The sequence below is a fragment of the Tamandua tetradactyla genome, chromosome 5 (assembly GCF_023851605.1).
Source record: "Tamandua tetradactyla isolate mTamTet1 chromosome 5, mTamTet1.pri, whole genome shotgun sequence".
NCBI lineage: Eukaryota > Metazoa > Chordata > Mammalia > Pilosa > Myrmecophagidae > Tamandua > Tamandua tetradactyla.
In genome coordinates, this window is record NC_135331.1 from 163,244,362 (window position 1) to 163,264,592 (window position 20,231).

Genomic DNA, 20,231 nt, shown 5'->3' on the forward strand with positions numbered 1-20,231 from the left:
CCGGGAACCCCTCCCTTCTTTTTGGCTTTGCTTTGCTTTTCTTGTAAACTTTGGTTTACCTTCCTTTTCAAAATGGCTAGAAGCTCCTTTCTTCCCATACTTCCTAAAGCTTTCAAGACTTTGGAACCGGACGCTTAAATTGCCAGTTAAATGTAAATAATTTTTGAAATCATTTATTACCATTAAGATATTTTGTTTAAATTCCTGGGATTATTTGGCATTAATCATTCCCATAAATGGCCACTGAGACAAGTTATACATGCGATTATTTTCTCTTGATCAGCAGAGAAAACAATAGCTTTCTTCGTCATTTACCCGGCATTGCAACATGCTTCTCTCTACCTTACAGGTGTGGCAGTCACGGGCCTGCAGAACCCCTGAGTTTCTGCACTGAGAGAAGCCAGTGGGAATGGATTCAAGGCATTCTTCTCAGGCCATGGTCTGGGCAGGTCTGACGTCTGATTTATAGGAGCAGACTCAGTAGAGAGCGAGAAGGACAGCCCTGCCCTGTGATGTGCACACAAGGACTGCTGCTCAAAATAGCCTTGTCCTTCTTGCCCAAACCAGATACACATGCTTTTATCTCCATTTCTGTCACCCGCCTTTCCTACTTGATATTGCAATTTGCCAGGTGTCTATTCTGGATTCATCCAGAACAAATGAACTTGCTCCTTTTTTTCTCTTCGTTTTGCTACAGAAATTTATTGTGATTACTTTATCGACGTATAATTTCCTTACCATAAATACCACTCATTTTAAGTGTGCAATTCATTCAATGTTTTTAAAATTTACTCAATTGTGCAAAACATTACCATCCTCCAGTTGTAGACCGTTTTCAGCACCCCTGAAACTCCCTCATGCCCCATTACAGTTAATTCGCTTCCATCTCAAACTCCAGACAAGCACTCATCTATTTTCCGTCTTATTAGGTTTGCCATTTCTGGACATTTCATACTAACGGAATCTTACAGGATGTGATCATCTGGGTCCAGCTTATTTCACTTAGCAGAACGTTTTTGAGGTTTTCCCATGTTGTAGCAGGTCAATTATCCTCGTCACAGTGGGTTCCCGCTGTCCCAGCCCCCAAATTCTTTAGAGGTGTTTAAACGACCTGCTCTTTACATGGTCCTACTGAAGCAGGCTAAAATAGGACAACTAAGTCCCTGGTTTCCTTTTCAGCTCTGAAAGAGTTAACTGACAATTCCAAGTCCCTTTTTCTTATCTAGCTTCAAAGGAACTAATGCAGAACTGCAAATTTTAGCTGCAAACTTCCTGAACAAAAATTTCCCTAGAGCCCCCAAATTTCCCCAAACTGCTGAAATCTTCCCAAACCATAAAAGCTTGTAAAATTCTAGGTCCAAAGCAAACTTAGTTAATAATAGGAAGCATAGGGTCGTAAAGATTGCTAACCATTTGCCCAAAGACAAATTTTAGGTATGTGACAACAAACCAGGAACTCTGCTAGCTATCTCTTCCCAGAACAAAGAAGATACCTAGTATCTATGGAAACCTGCTACCAAACCAAGTTTCTTACAAAACAAGCTAGCCCACTCCACTCATTGCGTGTCTCCCTTGGGCATGCCTGCATTAACTTATCTAATGTGTACTCTCACTTTTTAATGTCTGCTACTTATTTCTACTGGCCCTCTTGTCTCTAAATTCTTTTAATTTCAAGACTATTGAACCTGGATTGGGGCTCAGAAGTTACACTCCCTCTTCTCATGCTCCTTTAGTCTGTTTTCCACACAGCTATTGGGTCCCTCCGTGCTTTCTTGGCTCCGTATCTCAGGCGGCTTCACCTAGGCTGGCCACGCTACTCTCTCAGTCCCGTCCCACTGAGCTCTGCCTTGCTCCCTTGCTCCAGCCAGCCTGGCCTTTCTGCTCTCCCTACGATGCCCCGGTTGGCTTCCACCTGCCCAGAGCCCTCCCCTGCCCATCTGTGCCCAATGTTTGTTCTCACTATGTTAGGTCTTTGCTCAAATGCATTTTCAGAGGCCCTCTCTGACCTCCTTAGCTAAAATAGCATCCTGTCATGAACCACTGACCTGCCCCGATATTTGTTTCTTTACAGCATTCACGAATTCCTGACACTATATATTTTGTTTATTGTCTTTATTATGGATTAGTAGGTAGGAGTGGGGTCTCCGGGGGCACCAACTGCCAAGGTTACCACCCAACACTGTTCCCTTCCGGGCTGGGTCACTTGGGTTGCTTCGAAATGGGGAAATGGTAGCTTGTGCTTCCTAAAGATGTGTGACGACAAACACAGTCATGAACATGGAGCGCTGAGAACAGCGTGGCACATGTTAACACTGGACAAGATGACTTGTCATCTGTTCCTTCCCCTGCAGTGGGAACTTCAGGATAACAGGACCCTCCTTTCCCTCTGCATCCCCAGCCGCTGGAACAGGAACGGATGCATCATCACATGGCTAAATGTTTCTCATCCATCAGCCTCACAGTCCTCATGGCATTCACCTGAACACCTCTTTACAATTCAACCTTTGTTTGCCTCTCTACAGCCCCCTTTCAACTTTGCAGTCTGTCCTCAACACAGCTTTGAGCCTTTGCCACTGCTCCAGGGGATTAGCTATCTGGTCTGTCCTGGGGAACTCCTTGCGGCTGGTAAAACTAGCAGACAGGCATGGAGAAATCGGCGATGGCCTTCCTTAATTGAAATTTAGCCTTTTCAAACTCGCAGCACCAGTTATGGGCAATAGCCTAAGCTTTAATGCAAGTAATTATAAAACATGACTAACTGCAAAGACTTGTAGTATCCTAGGTGTGTGCATATCAAATGTCATATATGTGACTAACTTCATCTTAATAAGCTAACAAATGCTCTGCATTGTGTTCAGAAAGGCCCTGTGACAAGGTGGTTAGGGCACCTGTGCAATGCGTACAACTCTTCTTCTTTTTCAAACACCCCAGTCTAACATTAGAGAACATCTCTCAGGGCAGAAGAGGAAGGGCCCAGAAAACAGAAGAGAGCGGCACCTAGCAGAGAGGACCTCTGGAAAGAAGCCCAATCTCCAGTCTTACTCTCAATGGGTAAAGCCACCTTTAGTTTGAGGGATCAGCTGTCCTGTGAAAATCTAGATATGAAGATTAGTCTAGGGGAAGGAACTCACAATTTGAGGCCAATTATATGCTAGGCACATATAAACATATTACCTTTTATTCCTCATAATCATCAGCTAATAAATGACAGAGTTGGGATTTGTACCCAAGGCGTGACTGACCTCCACCTGGAGCTCAGGCTCTGCACACCTACATCTAATGTCTGCTAAGGAAAATAGGACTTACCTGGAAACATACGAGTTCCTGGATGAAGTTAACTTCTAAGTTATTTATATGAGGTTAAGATACTTCATATAAAATAGATGTAATTATTATTCATCACAGCTGATGAAGCAAAAAGCAGAGGAAATTGTTTTCTTCCCATAACTTAGATCAGCACTTCCCAATCTGATGCCCAAAGGAACACTGTTTTATATGCCTTGACAAAAAAAGCATTTTAGGGACAGAAGTTTGAGGAAAGATCCATGAACATATTGGCATTTCAAAGGAATAATGGAAAAGTCCAGTGGCTGAAAATGAAAACAAACAAACAAAACAGATTTTTTTCCCTCAACCCACAGGTTTCTAAAACTTGCTGATACCCAGAATTCCTTTTTAAAGCATGCCTATTTCTAGTTCCAGAAGTGGTCTACGGGGGAGAACTGCTTGGGAAATGCTGGTTATAAAAGTTTGGGGGCGGGCCACGGTGGCTCATCAGGCAGAGTTCTCGCCTGCCATGCTGGAGACCCAGGTTTGGCTCCCCAGACCATACACCCAAAAAAACAACAAATGAAAAAAAAAAGTTGGGATCCATTTATCTGTTTGGATAGTTCACTTATCCAAATAGATGGTCTCTTAGTTTCATATACAAAGCACTCCAATTTTCCAGGAATACTTTGTAACAAAATTGGTAGACAAATACGTAAAGTATGAATGGTTCAGTCCACTGCATTTGAAAAGGAGGCATCCAAACCAAAGGGCCCCACATCAGGTTATCACCTAAGTAAGCTGTGAACGTACAGGGCAGTGAATCCCTTCCAACAGCTTCATCACTTAGAAACATGGGAGCTGGAATGGATGAACTCAACTGCTTTTCAGGGCTAACATTCCATGACTTAATTATTTGCAAGCTAACTTGCTGCAGAAGGGAGGAAGGCTGCGTTTGCACAGAAAAGTGCCATGGTGCAGGGTGACCACACTTCTCGAGTTGCCCCTCCATGCAAAGGAACCAGAAATAAAGTCTCCCGTTCTTAAATAACATTTATTATTGTTGCAAAGAAGTCTTTTTCTTTAATGAGAACAGTCTCACATTTAAAGATATATAGGTTATGGTTATTGAAGCAAATTTCATTGAGGTGTTTTATATATGAAGTATGCCCGACTATGACTCTTTAAATTCAGCGATCTAGCATTCACAACATGTTGGCTGCCATTTAGGTATTTATCCGAACATGCCTTTTTTTTTAAACCATGTGCCTGGACAGGATGGAAAAAGTAACTCCAAGGGCTTGCTAAAAAGGAGAAGTCTAAAAAAGATAAAATCCCCACGGCAGTTTGGTTCCACCGCAGCCTGTGAGTGCAGCGTTCATGTGGGTAAAAGTATCATGCCCAGTGGTTTCTAGGTTGTAACGGAGAGAAAGCCCTTGCGGTTTTCTGCGGCTGTCAGGAGGGAACGAGGGGTCCTGCTTACTGGATCCAGTCGATGCTCAGACACCGTGCTATGAAGGCAAACATATCTGAGACTTCCTCTATCACCTTGGCCGTGGGCTTCCCCGCCCCGTGGCCTGCCTTGGTGTCCACGTGGATGAGGAGTGGGTTGAGCTGCTTCCGGCTCCGGCCCACGACGTACTGAAGGGTGGCAATGAACTTCAGGGAGTGCAGCGGGACCACGCGGTCATCATGGTCGGCCGTGAGGAGCAGCATGGACGGATACTGGATGTCATCGGCTTCCGGTAACTTGACGTTATGCAGGGGAGAATATCTGAAAGGCAAAGGTGCTTCCGTAAGGCTGGATTATCAGAAGCAGAGGCATTAACTAAGTTACTCGGGAACACTGGTGTGGCTCAGTGACCTATGTGGTTTCCCAGCGTAAGTGCCCTGGGAACAAGACGGAAGCTAACCAGCACTCGAGCAACCACTACAGACTGTGCCCATACTGTGGTTTGGACATATCCAGCAAGGGCTACTGGAAACTGGAGAGCTGGGCAACTCACTCAGCTCCAACTTCAGAAAACTGGGTAAGAAAGAAACTCACAAGGCTCTTAAAATAATCAAAAGTACATGCACACTTACTATGTTGAGATGAATATTTTCATAATATCTACATGTACTTTTTCACCTGGCACCAAGTAGACTTGACTGTCTTTTTTTTTATTTTAAGTTTTTAAATCGTATAATAAAACATATATACAAAGCAAAGAAAGAAAAAAGCAATAGTTTTCAAAGTACTCTTTAAGAAGTAGTAACAGGACAGATCCCCGAGTTCGTCATGGGCTGTGGGCTACCACACCATCCTCTCAGATTTTTCCTTCTAGCTGCTCCAGAACATAAGAGTCTAGAAGGAACACATACTTTTTTTATCATCACAATCGACTTTTTTTTTCTTTTTTTGTGAAAAATAACATATATACAAAACAGCAATACATTTCAAAGCGCAGTGCAACGATTAGTTGTAGAACAGATTTCAGAGTTTGATATGGGTTACAATTCCACGTTGATTGTCTTTTTAAGCCACCCTGTGTAAGCCTTTCATTTGATGAAGAATTTTAAAATCACTGTACAACAGGATTTGCCCTTTTGAAGTCTTTATTCCAGGTTCAACTTTGGAATCTGACTAAGAGCAGGTGTCCTCCCTGGGTCTCAGTGCTTGTCTGTAAATCAGGGCACCTGGGCTGGGCTGCAGAGCTTCTGTGGCTCTCACAGTCCAGCAGAGAAAGGAATTGCCTTTGGCCAATGGAGAGAAAGTTAGCTGAGGAGGCCCCTTCTCAGCTAAAAAGTACAAGGTAAGTTTCCAGGGTAGGTTAGTAAGAAGGGTTTCAAGAATAAAAGTAGAGTCAAACTGAACTGTGATTGATGGTTAAGTAAGTAAGAGAAATTCCCAGAAATTTTATCTTTACATTTATCAGTGTGGGTGGTATGCTGGTTTGAAATAGTTATGTACCCCAGAAACGCCATGTTCTTCTAATCCTAATCCAAGTTTGTGGGAGCAGACCTATTGTATGGGGGGTGGGTAGGGAGGGGGTGTGTGTGTGGAAACCTCATGAGGGTATGGGAGGGTTGTTTCCATGGAGATGTGACATACCCAGTTGTGGGCAGGAACTATGGACTAGACTATCTCCATGGAGGCCTGGGACTGCCCATTTAAAGTTATGTCTTTATTAGTTTATTGGAGTCCTTAAAGGAGCTGATACAGGGAAACATTTTGGAGAAAGCGCAGACACAGACGTCGGGAGGCACAGAAGATGCCAGAAGTTGGAAGGGAAGGACAGGAGATGTCACCATGTGCCTTCCCAGGTCACAGAGAAACCCCAGAGAGAGAAAATTGGCTTTTCTTCCGAGAAGGCATCCTCTTGTTGGGTGCCTTAATTTGGACATTTTCATGGCCTTAGAGTTGTAACTTGTAACTTAATAAATCCCCTTTATAAAAACTAATCCATTGCATTCGGTCACCATTAGCAAATTAAAACAGGTGTTGAGTTTTTTGATGTAGTCAGTATTAATGAACATGATCAAATATTTTAATAGTTTTATTTTGAAGGTTAAATAGAAGAAAAACAGTAAAAATTTTGCTCAGTTCATTAAGTCAAGGCTGTGACATTCTGAGACCTGGTTTCTCAACATATAAAATGGGGAGTTGCAATGCATCTGATCTAATCTCATTTCAAAGTGTCTCCTGATTAACCTTAGTCCTCGAGATGCTTTGCAAAATAAGGGTTAGTTCTGTGGGGAAACAAGTTTGGAAAGCCCCACCTACTAATAACGCTCTCACTTGGAAATTCATGTGCCACATTTATATTGTAAAGATTCAGTAGAAAGAAATTTGTTAGGTTTCATTGAACCCGCTATTTCCAAACTTGGAAATCCAGGTCTCTTTTCTTTTATGGGGAGAGGGGAAGGGTGGAGGTGGGTGACACTTTTTAATATTCAGGATGGGGCTTCCTGGAACATACTGCAGGGGTGCTCGGCTTGCGTAGCTCCCTGTAAGGTCCTTTCTAGCTCTAACAAGGGCAGGACTGAGCTGTCTGCTCATTTCACAGCAGCCTCCTAACCTGCTGCTGTTCTACCAGGCTGACCATCACAGTTCTGGGATACACAGTTAACCCAATATTTCAAAATGAATTATAAATAGCACTTATCCTCTTAAGTGTATATATCCTGTGCTGGTTTGAAAGGATGTATGGACCCTAGAAAAGCCATGTTTTAATCAAAATCCCATTTCATAAAGGCAGAATAATCCCTATTCAATATTATATGTTTCCAACTGTAATCAGATCATCTCCCCGGAGATGTGATTTAATCATGAGTGGCTGGTAAGCTGGATTAGGTGACGACATGTCTCCACCCATTTGGGTGGATCTTGATAAGTTTCCGGAAACCTATAAAAGAGGAAACATTTTGGAGAATGAAAGAGATTTGGAGAGAGCAGAGAATGCTGCAGCACCATGAGAAGGAGAGTCCACCAGCCAGGGACCTTTGGAGACGAAGAAGGAAAACAACTCCCAGGGAGCTTCATGAAATCAGAAGCCAGGAGAGAAAGCTAGGAGATGACGCCATGTTCGCCATGTGCCCTTCCAGCTCAGAGAGAAGCCCTGACTGTCTTCACCATGTGCCTTCTCACTTGAGAGAGAAACCCTGAACTTCATCAGCCTTCTTGAACCAAGGTATCGTTCTCTGGATGCCTTAGATTGGACATTTCTATAGACTTAATTGGGACATTTTCTTGGCCTTAGAACTGTAAGCTAGTAACTCCTTAAATTTCCCTTTTATAAGCCATTCCATTTCTGGTATATTGCATTCTGGCAGCTAGCAAACTAGAACATATCCCTACGTTAATGTGAACTCTAGCTTCTTCAAAAATTCAACTATTAGCAGTATGTGTGAAGGAGGCTATTTGGGCATGTAAATGTAATAGCTTTCAAAGTGAACTACTTTCCCCTGGAGAAAAGAATCACTTACCCTGTTCGATATTAGGAAATCAAACCACTGATAACATATCTTTGTCAAAATGAATGAGAACCTTACTTGATAAGCCATTCAAAGTGTTGCCTGCTGTCCGAGCACCCATAATCAGTGGTCCAGGCGTGACCGATGGTGTATTTATGAAACTTCAGCATGTCCATTACTCCAACTTGGGCAATGACACAACCAAAGAGGTCAGGACGCTGATTTGCACAAGCAGCTAGAAACCAAGAGAAAGAATAGGGAGGCAGTCCATTCATTAAATATCTGAAGAAGCAGAAACAAAATTAAAAAACATGAAAACATTTCCAGAATCCTAGTTGCCTTTTTCCTTAGCGCACAGCCAGGAATCATCACAAATCACAGTGGTCCACAAGTTTTTCACTTCCAATATATTCAAGGAATGGGATAGTCTCATCTGTCATAGAGATTTACTCCTCAGAGTGAATTTCAATGAGGGAGTGTTATTTGAAAAGGTCCAGAAAAACCTGTGTTCCCCAACTCCCCTCCCCACCTGCTTTCACAAGCAAAGAGGAGGATTAAGGGATTTGTTCAGGTTTCAGGACAAACCCAAGGCAGAACAGAGTGCTCGGGGCTCCAAATACATTAGGACACCTTCTTGTCCTTTTTTTTTTTTTTTCAATTCTCTTCTTTGTATAATTAAACTTTTTTTTTTGATCATTCAACAAATATTTATTGACCATCTGTGATATGCATGACATTAGATTTAGGGATATATCTGTGAATAAGACTAAATTAAATGGGGGAGACAAAAAAGCAATTGTAACTTAAGGTGGCCATTGCTACTGCTGAGACAGTTCAGATGCTGCAGAAGAGGGGAGCAGGGATCCCCAACCCTGGGCAGGGCAGTCAGGAGGACTCTGGGAAGAAGGAACTTCAAAGTTGGCACAACCAGGTGTCAGCCAAAGGCTCTGGACAGTTTTTTGCTTCTGGAAAAAAAAACAACAGTCCTTCCGCACCCCATTCTGACTTCAGAGGTTATTAAATACTGACTCCTGATCCCTACCCCTGCAGAGCCTGATTCCCTTGCTTGGGAATCTGTACTTTAAAAATTAAGTACCAGGTACCTCTTGAACAGATGAGTCAGATGTCACTTCGAGAAACACTGTTCTCATTATATATTTTGCCTTACTTTTCTTCTTTAGGCTCCTTCACTCTCCCTGCTTCCTCTCTTTCCAGCTATATTCTCATCTGACCAAGGTGGGCATAAAGAGGCTGGGCAGTGTTGGAAAGAGCCGGAGGGCCCGAGGCCGGCTAGGCAGAGGAGCTGGGGCTGAGCGTGGGGTCTTTTTGGGGAGCACAGAGAGTCCATCTCTGTGGGTTTCTTATGGGGTCTGGCATATCAACTGGCAGAAACCAATTGCTGATTATAAAACTTCAAAAATATGATGGTGTTATTTGATGAACTAGTAAATTGCAACACAATTCCCCCATTATTGAAATCAGATGGTATTTTCAATGTCCATTCCTATTAAATCTGGTTCCTCTTTAGTTCTTCTTTTTCTCTTCTACTTCATATATAATCGATATGCAACATAAATTGGCTCAAATTCAAAATTTATCCAGAATCCAACCACTATGTTCACTGCCATGACCCAGGTCCAAGCTACGTGTCTCTCACTGGGACCACTGAAGAAGCTTTCTAACTGGTCACCTGCTTTTCTGTCCCGTCTCCCTTTCCATCTACATAATAACATAGGCAGTGTGATCCTCTTGAAAGGTAAGTCAAACTAGGGCACTTCTCTGCTCAACACCCTCCAAAGGCATCTCATTTCACACAGAGGAAAGCAAGTTCTTTTGAATGACCACAAGGTCCAGCTGCTTTTGTTTCCAGCTACCCGTCAGCTCTCCTGACACTCTCCCTGGCTCACTGTGTCCCAGCCACGCTGCCTCCCCACTGTTACTGAAGATGCTGAGCCCATACTGGCCCCAAGGCCTCTGGTTTACCATCTGCTTCCTTTGACTAGGATGAAATCTCCACGAAGGCAGAGATGTGGTCTGTGTGCCGACATATGTCTAGCATCTACAATAATGCTTGCATCTTGGGGCTTCATAAATATTTGTTGAATGAATGGATCAAATTTTTTATTATTTAGTCTTTAAGATTTTCATCAATATCCTTTACAAATTTAAACAAATTACTGTGTCCATCTGCATTTTATCTACATGGGAAAAGGTTTTTTTCAAGACTATCTTCATTGGGGGTAATAAGAGTAAGAACAGGAAGTCAGCTTTTGCCATGACTCAGCATGTTTCAAAGACAGGATAACTGAATGAAAGTGCGATTCATCGCCAGAAACAGTGGGTTATCAACTCTGAAAACTGTCATGTTTTTAAAGTTGAGTCTACATGTGCTATTCTGCCTATGTACGATGGTTCTTCATATCCTAATGACACTGGTGGTAGGACCCAGCAAGTAGCATTCAGGCTCACCATAAAATGTTCATTACAATGTTAAGTGCTATTGAAAGGAAGAAAGTAAAGGAAAAGTTTCTTACCTATCAAAATCAGGAAAAGCTACCTAGAGATACTGCCACATAGAGGCTAAAAGAGAAGTATCTGAAACCATGCCGATAAGCTCAAATCCCAGCCTCACCATTTTCCAGTTGTGCAACAGTGGGCATGCTGCCTGATCTCTGCTGTGCTCCACTCTTCTCCTCTGTAACAGGCATAAGGATCTCGCCTCACAAAGCTGCATGCACATCCAGTAAGAGTGTGTGTGTGCCAGGGCTTAGTCCCGGGCTGGCCATACCAGGGGCTCAGTGAGTGTGAACTTAACTGTGAATTCCTGCACTTCTATTTAACTGTGAATGATCTATCTTTGCTCATTCTCCTTCATAACCTATTCCTTTCTCTCCACAGCATGTGGCACCACAAGGCATAGGTACTCAAACAATGTCTCAGGATGATCACATCTTACTAGGTCCCAAAATAACACAATCGAGAGTGTTATGGGCTCATCCTGTGCTGTACGAACCTTGGACACCTGTGGACTCAGTCCAGCCTTCAGAGTGGAGAGGAGAAGAGCTCAGAGCAGGGAAATAGGACCAAGAGGTGGGGACAGCTGTTCTAGCTGTCATGAGTTAAGTTAGTATGAGGTGGGTGCAGCTGTTTCTTTAAATGTCATTTATCAGCTACTTAAATACATATGAATTTTGCCTTCTTTGACCACTGCTCCCATGTGTGAGCCAAAGTAAATCAAGAGCTGCTGGGAGCATTCTCTGAAAGCTCCAAGAAGGTTCACCAGTAAATACAATGAACAAAACCCAGTTCTCACCCACTAGGAGACCTCCATTCGAGCCTCCATTAATCGTCAGCCTCTTGGGAGCCGTGTAACCTTCCTTTATGAGATACTCAGCAGCACACTGAAAATCATCAAAGCAGTTCTGTTTGTTGGCCAAGATACCACCTACAACGTGCCAAAGAGAAAGACAGTTAGGCAGAAAACTATTCAAAACATAACAGCTTAACCTAAAAGGGGTTTAAAAGATGACAGGGCAACCATTTCAACTGTTGATTAACCTAAACAATTTAAAGAGAATAAGCTAATAACCTATTTTTAAAATGTCTCTCTTTTGTTATACGCTGTGGAAATCCACCATTACTGCCACAATTTCTAATTCATATGCTGGATTGGTAATTTTCCAAAAACCTTTGGGCAAATGGTCCAAAGAGAATGGATGAACTGTTATGTCAAAGAAGCGTGAAAATCAAAGTATGAAAGTGTGCCATCAAAAAGAACCTCGGCTTAGTTCTTTTGTATTTTGAGGGAGGGCGTGAGGTGGGTGGTGGAAAAGGAAGAGGCTGACCAGTCCTACTTTTTCCACATCTTCTCAGCAGCCCTCATACATTTGTCTGTCAAAGGGAAAACTGCCTTTTCCTAGCCACAGAATTTTCAGGTGAATAGAGAGGCAAAGAGTTGTTTAGAAGGTTCACCGAGTGAATTGGGCAAGACATTTGGAAGAGGACAGGACGTTAGGATTTAGACATCTCTTTTCCTTGGAAAGCATGGAAGTTAAGAGAACAGGGCACAGTGACCAAACCTAAGTCAGGGATCCACCCACCAAACAAGTCCTCAGAACCGAAGGATTTTTGTTCTTATACCCTGCTTCCATCTTCTCCAACCATCCACTCTCTACCCCATCCCTGCCATTACCACCACCACCTCTAATTGTCTCTGCCGCTGCCAACTTTTCCTCCAGGCAATAAACCAATCCTTGGGTCCTGCCTACCAGCTCCCTTAGGACTCATAGCAATCTAATTCCCTGACCTGGACCTACTAAGGTCCAGGTCAGGGAATTACTACTAAGACACGCCTTTCTCAGTGTCTTTGCCTTTTCTTATAAATTTGACTTCCTACTGTTCCTTTGAAAGACTGAGCAAAATGCTATACTCTGAATCCTGGTGCCTACCATTGATTTATTCTCCTTTCGCCTAGTTTTCTTCAAAGGGTAGGGGGATAAAGGCCAGAGTGTTAAAAGAATAAACACTCCTCCCTCGGAATCCCCTGCTCCTTCCCCCACCCCATCTCAACCCATCCCATCCCACCCCCAGGACTGAATCTGAAAACTACAATCTTTTTTTTTAAACAATGAGAAGGACTATTCACATACCTGCTGACCAGAAATTTTGCCCCTAAATTCTAGTCAAAGCTCTAATCTGTCAAAGTAAGACCAGGCTTCCTAAGGACCCCAGGGCAGAAAGCCCGAGGCCCAGAGGGTCCAGCTGCCCCTTCTGCATCAGTGGCCTACCCGACCAAAGCCCAGACGGCTGGAGCCAAAAGCACCTTGAAGGGAGGGGGGATTTCAACCAGCTCATGCTCCTAAGGACACGGCCACCCAGCCCAGGGAAGTGTTCCGTCCCTCTTGGCTTTGGTCAGCAGCCACACCAGGGGTGCCCTGGAACTCTGTCAGGTGCTTTTGCCTTGTCTTACTACAGCAATCTCCCCCACATACACCCGGACCTCCCTTAGCCATGCAGCAGACAAACCCCTTAGCTGGATAGGCTTGAGATCCCACAGCACGTCCTCCTGCCCGGTGAGTCAAGGGCCATTTGCTTTTACTCAGCCCAGCAAGCTTTCCTAGTGCATGCTGGGTAGTCTCTATCTGACTGCAATTTTTTTCTCTCTGGTGAAATGTTACGGGTACCAGAAATGTGATGACTTTGTCCCCTGATGGATCTAAGACTCAAGAGTGTTACTCCTTGATGTCATTTCCCCAACTACTCTGAGGAAGGAAAAAAAAAAGAAGGATGAAGAGAGACATAATCCTCTGAATCCAAATGCTCCAATTAGCATGTTCCTCACATGTCAGTGGGGAGATTTGTATGTGTATTATCTGTTTATTTCTAAGTTCATGATTTTTTTGTTTCTCCGAGTTTTTATTTAACCAACTAGATCACATTTTTTGGCTAACAGTTCAGAGTTCCAAGCTGCTTCCCTCAAGATAGGAGACGAGACATGATCAGAGACCCCTTCTCCAAGCTGGCTTCTGTGTGTAACATCTTTTTTGGCTTAGACCTCTATATGTCAAATTATTATTACTACTTTTTGGGATTGCTTTTCTTTCAAATTAAGTATTTTACCCCTTACGTTGGGTATCAAAGGAGATTGTTCTCTGATGAGGCAAGAACATGTATTTCCAATAATGTAGTATTAAACAAAGAAAGTTGTTCATTTGTGGAGGGGGGAAAGGTTCTGCAAGCAGCCATTGTTCAAGTCCATTTTTACAAATGTTTGCAGGAGAGTCCACAGAACAAAGAGCCCATTCATTGCCAAGGGCCCTGCAGAATCTCTGAGCCAAGTGGCCACGCGTTCCAAGCTGGAGTCTGATCTGTGGACTGCCATTAATGTCTTCTGTACCCAGACTTTTTAAGACTTGGGCTTTTTTTAAACAGGGCAAAGTGAATGTACTGCACTGCAAATTCAGGTATTATGAGAAGGTAGGAGTGTAGCTAAGAAGGGCTGGAAGGGGAGGTTTAGTATGCTTGTTTTCTGCCTTTCTTCCCATAATGTTGGTTAACAGGTAGCCTTTTTGATACTGGAAAAAGAAAAAAGCTGTGCATATTATCTCTAATTCCTCTCTCTTCTGTCCTCTATCTGACCTCCTGCCACCAACTGCACTCATTCACTTTGAGGGAGAATTTTCTACCATAAAAATATGACTCTGAAAGCTGTGTGACAAAGGACAGTCCTACCTCCTTGCTCTGTGTTGAAACATACAAACTTTTCCTTTCCTTTCCCAGTGAATGTTTTCTGAACCCAAAACTAAAGTTTGGAATCCTGGAGCTTCACCTACAACTCATGCTCTCTGGCTCCTTTACAAACTTTCGGATCCTTCACAAGGTTTGATGGTCTTGCCTTTGGTCTGGAGAAACTCCTCAGAACCTGTTTCAGAGGACACCCAGCCCCCACCCCAGCCTGTAAGTGAGGTGGACGCACCTCCAGGGAGAGAAGGCAGCAGGCAGGTACCTCCTACCCTGCTCCCCAGGCACAGAGGAGGACAGGGGAAACTCAGGCTATTCAAAGAATAAATAGGAAGGAGGCAGTGAGGAAGTGCTATAGCAGAGCTTCACATGATGTTTTCTGAATTCTTGAATGAAAGAAGAGCTCAAATGTCTTTCCAGAGAATCCGGGCCTTCCCATCCCTAAGTCACTCCAATGCATAAAATCAGACAAGGAGTAACACAAAGACAGAAAGATTTACAGGGTCTTGGAACACCTAAAACTCTGTAGCGGATAAAGGCACACCTACAAAGGGCGTGACACAACTCCCTATGAGATCAACAAAAGGCAGACACAGATCTAATTAGATATCTGAGAGTAACCACTTCTGCAGAAATTCAATTAAAGGCAGAGCACTGCTACCGAAGAAATTTTTTTCACATCAAAACAAATGTTAAGATTTTCATAAGAAATGATCAATGAATTGGAACAGCTAGGATTACTTGGTTTCAAGCAATAATAACACTTTGGTTATAAAGCTACATTAAACTCAATTAACAGAGTGGAATTTAGATTTAGCAAATGTTCAGTCCACTTCCAGTCCTTTTTCTGCCTAAATGCTGAGAAAGTTTCTGAATGAGTCTAAACACAGAGTCTACTTTTAGCCCATTTCAAGCTCCAATCTCTTCTCCTTCCCAGGAATTCTGTATAATCCACTGGTTCTAATTAACACCGAGGTTAGAAAAAGAGAGTCAACCAGGGCCTTAGGCATCTTTACCAATGACGACCAGAGGGTCTTTATGGAGGAGAATCCTGGAACTGTCAGGGAGGGCATGGGGTCAGAATCTGCCCATCGGGGCACACCTGTGAGTACATGTGCCACATCCGTTTTAAATCAGAAATCACGGCGAGTCAAGGGGTGAGACCTAGCAAACAAATTTGGGACATAAACATAAATGCGGAGACTTTATCCTTACTTATTCTCCTTTCTTCAGCCAACTGTTACTATTACAGCTTGGCTAATATTACAGCTTGGCAATATGATGTTAGTGTAATTGGGTCAAAATTTGCAATTAACTATATGGTTTCAATTATAATGACAACTGAAAAAAGCTTTTGGGCATGAAAATGGGCAAGAGTTAACTCAGTGGAGGCAGGCCAGCCAGGAGCCCTACCTGTCCTGTTAGTTCATCAGCAGAACTCCCGCCTGCTAACGTAGATTACTGTCTGATGTGCAGGTTGGACGGCCAGGGGTCAGGCCTGGGCCTTTCCTGCATCGTGACATCTACCACCTAACAGAAAGAGTCTTTATGAAAATCTCTACAGAGACCTACCCTCATCAAGGCTGATTTGATTTGATGCAGAAAGCCAGAGCCTTTGGGCTCACATGTGGGTATAGAACAAGTAGATGTACACACGTGAGGTGGTGAAGAGTGGTCATTTCCTAGTGCAGGAGAAGAATCCTCTGCCTGGTGCTGCTGACCAACCCACTGGTGGCTCCTTCACCCCTGTAGGGCTTTTTCATAAGTGACAGTGGAGGACCAGAGAGGGGAGAAGCACGTAGCTGGTAGAAATGAAGGTACATCCCCATATCCTCCTCCCCAAGGACACAGGACCAAGCCAAACGAAGAACCTCCTCTCCAGACCACTGGTTCACCCGTGGAGAATTCCAGATACACAAAAGCCTGAGGGGTGGCGTGGGGTGGGTGTGCTCCATATATAATGAAATGGAACAGGGTAAGGGCTTTAAAAATAAAGTTTACCATTTTAAATAAAATTGTGATAGTCTGGGGTGTGAAGGTGAATACTGAATCACTCCCCTCATTCAACTAGAGTACATGTTTCAGGAGGACAGAGAACAGAGATGGAGTAATGAAAACCTTTTAGAAAAGAAAAACGACTCATTGAGTTCTTGGTTTAAAAGTCACAGCAGCGACATCAGGAGGATGCTATTTCTCAGCAGTGCTGGGAAGATCAAAGAATATAAGCAAAAGGTGCCCACACTGGGAATGGGTACGCCTATTTGGAATGCTCTTTTCCCTTAAGAGAAAATGACTTGTCTTGCGGTCTGTTTCAAGACAGTCAAATCATGCTAAACTGTAAAAGCAATGCTTACAAGACATAAAACCCAAACCAAAAAGCTCTCCAAGTCATGCTTCTGACAGTGACAAATAAAAATGTACCCCGTGCACGCACTGTTAAGAAACAAATAATTTTGACTATGGTTTCTGGGGAATGCTTCTGAAAAATACTTCATTACAATCAACAGACTACAAAGAAAAATAAAGGAGTTATGCCTATAACGTGTTGGAAAATATCTTTATTTTTTTAGCCAAATACTTTTCTGCTCTAATCCTCTCAGCTCACTCAAAGAGGTGAGATTACTGGTGGGGACTGAATCACGTACCCTGCGAAAGATATGTTTGGATCTTAATCTATTAATTAAACCCATTAATTCCAGTGGGTGTAACCCCTCTGCAAACTGTATCTTTGAATGTGTTAAGGTGAGTCAAGGTCTGGACTTATTTGTGAATAGGATCAATTAGGTAAGGCCAAATCGAATCAGGGTGGATCTAATCTGTATTACTGGAGCCCTTATAAGAAAGAGAAAATGTGGACAAGGAAGCAGAAGCCAGATGTTAGAGAAAGTCATAAGAGGAGGCCAAAGGGAGAGATCAGCCTATTAGAGTGGCAGAGATGCAAGCCAAGGAGCCCTAAGAAATAAGGCAAGCCTGCACCAGAAGTAATGCTACAGCCTCCAGGAGAAAGTGTGGCTTGTCAAGATCTTCATTTTGCACCTCTAGCCTCCAAAACCATGAGATAATAAATTATCATCATTTAAGCCAACCCACTGTGTAGGATTTGTCATTGCAGCTGTGGCACACTAAGACAATTATTATAATTGCCTTATAATCTTAGCTCCGATTATACTGGATTTGTGCTTCTTAGAGAAAATGTCTCACCTTTATGCCACGTCTCTCCGTATTCGCCACCTCCTCTGATGTTGGCCACTGCAAGGATGCCACCCATGTGTCTCACAAAAATAAGCCTGGACACACTGAGAAGACATTAAAACAATTAGCCGCGCATTTATACCTAGTAATGACTGTGTTCTCTTCCCTCATCTCAAACAAAAAAAAAAAGCAAAAACCTCACATTATACCATTTCGTGTAATATCATCTAAATACGAGTGTAATACTGCGTAACTTCTCATTATTGTTTAACTGTAAAGCTCATACATTTTCATGCGTATTTGGTAGTCTCCTTTTTTTTTGTACTGATACATATTACATTATGCAAAGTGGAAATAAGCAATTCCTGATGCAAACAGGAAATCAAAACAGATGCTCTGTTCACACTGAATCCATTTGTTCAGCAACTATCTTCGCAGATAAAATGCCAGCCATGTAACACAGCCCTGGCTTGAACGGTGCTGGTCTCACAGGAGCCCTGGCTCCTGCTGCCCCAGGCTTTCCACCAGGGTTTCCAGACAATTAGATGTTCAACTGGTAGACAACACAGGGTATGAGAGAGATATGAGGTCAAGAATACAGACTTAGAAAAAAAAAAGAATGGAGTTCTCGGGGCTGGAGAATATTTTCTAGAAATAAACAGTAGAAACGACAGCACAAACCTCCTAGGCAAAAGAGTTGAGTCTTTTGGAATATTTTTATTTTATATTTTCCCCCTTCTCTTTCTACTCTGACCCTAAAATTGCTGAGCGACATTTATTTTTCTATTTGCTGTTAGTTAAAATCAACTTTGCTTTGAGAATTCTTTCTGAGAATGTTGTCGTTCTTCCTTTTAGTAAATGGGGAAATGGTGGGCTGCTGAGGCTTTAGCTGGTGTAAGTACTAATTTCCTCGATGTTGAGGATGAAAAGGGAAGGAAAGAAGAATTGGGTTAGGTCTATCAGACCACACGACAGCCAGGATTTCAACTATTCGGTCTTAAAGTGATTTTCAACCACTTGGCCTTCTTTTCTACTTGAACTAATCAGCACAAGCATTTTCTGGATGGAAATAGGGCAGGGGCCACCATTTCTCCTTCATCACTTGATTCTCAACAGACCAGGCTCAGTAAATAATTTGTGGCATGAATGAACAAAGACAAGTTTGTGCACAGTCGATCTGCTCAGGAATCAGTGTTGATTTGATCCTGGGGCTGCTGTGGACCACAGGAATGGGGCTTGGGGTGGTAGTCCCTGATTTGTTCAGTGGAAGGAGCGTGAGCCCAGTGGCCCCACACTGAGGCATCGCTGAGACTTGAAACTGAAGCTTGATAATTTCATCACTCTGGGCAAAAACAGGAGGGGCAAACAGTGGCACTTATTTTTGGTCGTAAGGATTAGGGCAAGCTAATGAAACCATGTATTGTTTCAACATCTTGCTTTCTTAGACGAAGAATCTCAGAGAAGAAATATGGCATATGGTTTTAACACACAGACATGGATGTACTAATCAGACAGCAAATCTCATTGCCTGGGAAACTCTCTGGAGGGAAATGGGAAGCCAGCTTGTGGGCTGCTTTTTCTTAACCACTGTTCAGGCCCCACCCAGAACAGAATGCAGAACGGCACTGTGCAAGGAATGAACGGTGGCCGTGACAATATCCTCTAACGAGTTCCCCTCTGACCGACTCGTGTGATGAGGCCACACAAATCTTTTGTGCAAATATTGTCCTACATGATGCTTTTTCACCAAAACCTGCATCAGTTCCTTGCTAACAAAAGGATAAAACCAAACTCTTCAGCTAGATGTTTAAGGCTATAAACCCCTTGAGGGCAGGGGCCATATTGCACACTTCATGAAGCTCCAAATTATTAGCAAAGTGATATACAGATATCAAGTGCCCAACACACAGTGACAGTTTTTGTGTACTGAAGTTTGGGACAGCTGGCTGAATCTCCTCTGCATTTCATGTCCTGGGGGTCACCGGGTCGCCTATAGGAAAGATCCTGGATGACTCTGTGTATCAGATTTCATTTGAGGCTCTATTTAGAAGTTGGCTCAAAGTTGGTAGTTAACTCTTTGCTTTCATTAAACATACCCAAAGCAAATGGGATTAATAAAATCAGGTCTTCAAATAACAGATAGGAGCTACTTACACAAACAATAGCAAATGTATAAACACACACTGTTCTTTCAGATCAGAGGTTACCTGGGAAAAACTCACCTGAAACAATCAAACAGCTCAAAGCAGAAGTAATGTAGTAAATAGAAAATATGTTGATGGCTGCTAAGTGCTGAGACAGTTTGTTTTAAGACTCCGAGCTGGTGAAGAATATAATTAGCTAAAAATCATTCCCTCTGCAGACAGTGCCAAGGGCTTTGGGGTAGCAGTAAATGACAGAAACGGAAGACGAGAGCTTCCCATCTTCAATCTCAATGGGCATTCATCTTCTGTGTCCAGGCCACCCTAACCTCAGCATCAACTTCTCCCACTGCTCATTTGTCATGGTCAGGTTCATGTGTCAACTTGGCCAGTGATGGTGCCCAGATGTCTGGCCAGGCAAGCTCTGGCCTGTCT

At 43.1% G+C, this 20,231-nt stretch overlaps 1 protein-coding gene across 5 annotated transcripts in view; it reads right to left on the reverse strand.

The window, feature by feature from the left end:
* Positions 1-4,305: 4,305 nt before the first annotated feature.
* The window catches only part of PREP (prolyl endopeptidase), a 166,554-nt gene continuing 150,628 nt past the window's right edge, over positions 4,306-20,231 (reverse strand). For 4 of the 5 annotated variants that reach the window (XM_077162524.1, XM_077162523.1, XM_077162522.1 and 1 more), the window contains 4 exons: positions 17,665-17,759; positions 11,537-11,668; positions 8,302-8,458; positions 4,306-5,041 (listed from right to left, as the gene is read on the reverse strand). In XM_077162524.1, the coding sequence (XP_077018639.1) occupies positions 4,747-5,041; positions 8,302-8,458; positions 11,537-11,668; positions 17,665-17,759 (679 nt within the window). In that variant the 3' untranslated portion in view covers positions 4,306-4,746. Of the gene's footprint in view, positions 5,042-8,301; positions 8,459-8,482; positions 10,919-11,536; positions 11,669-17,664; positions 17,760-20,231 lie in introns of those variants that run through there. The other variant, XM_077162526.1, reaches the window with a different exon arrangement.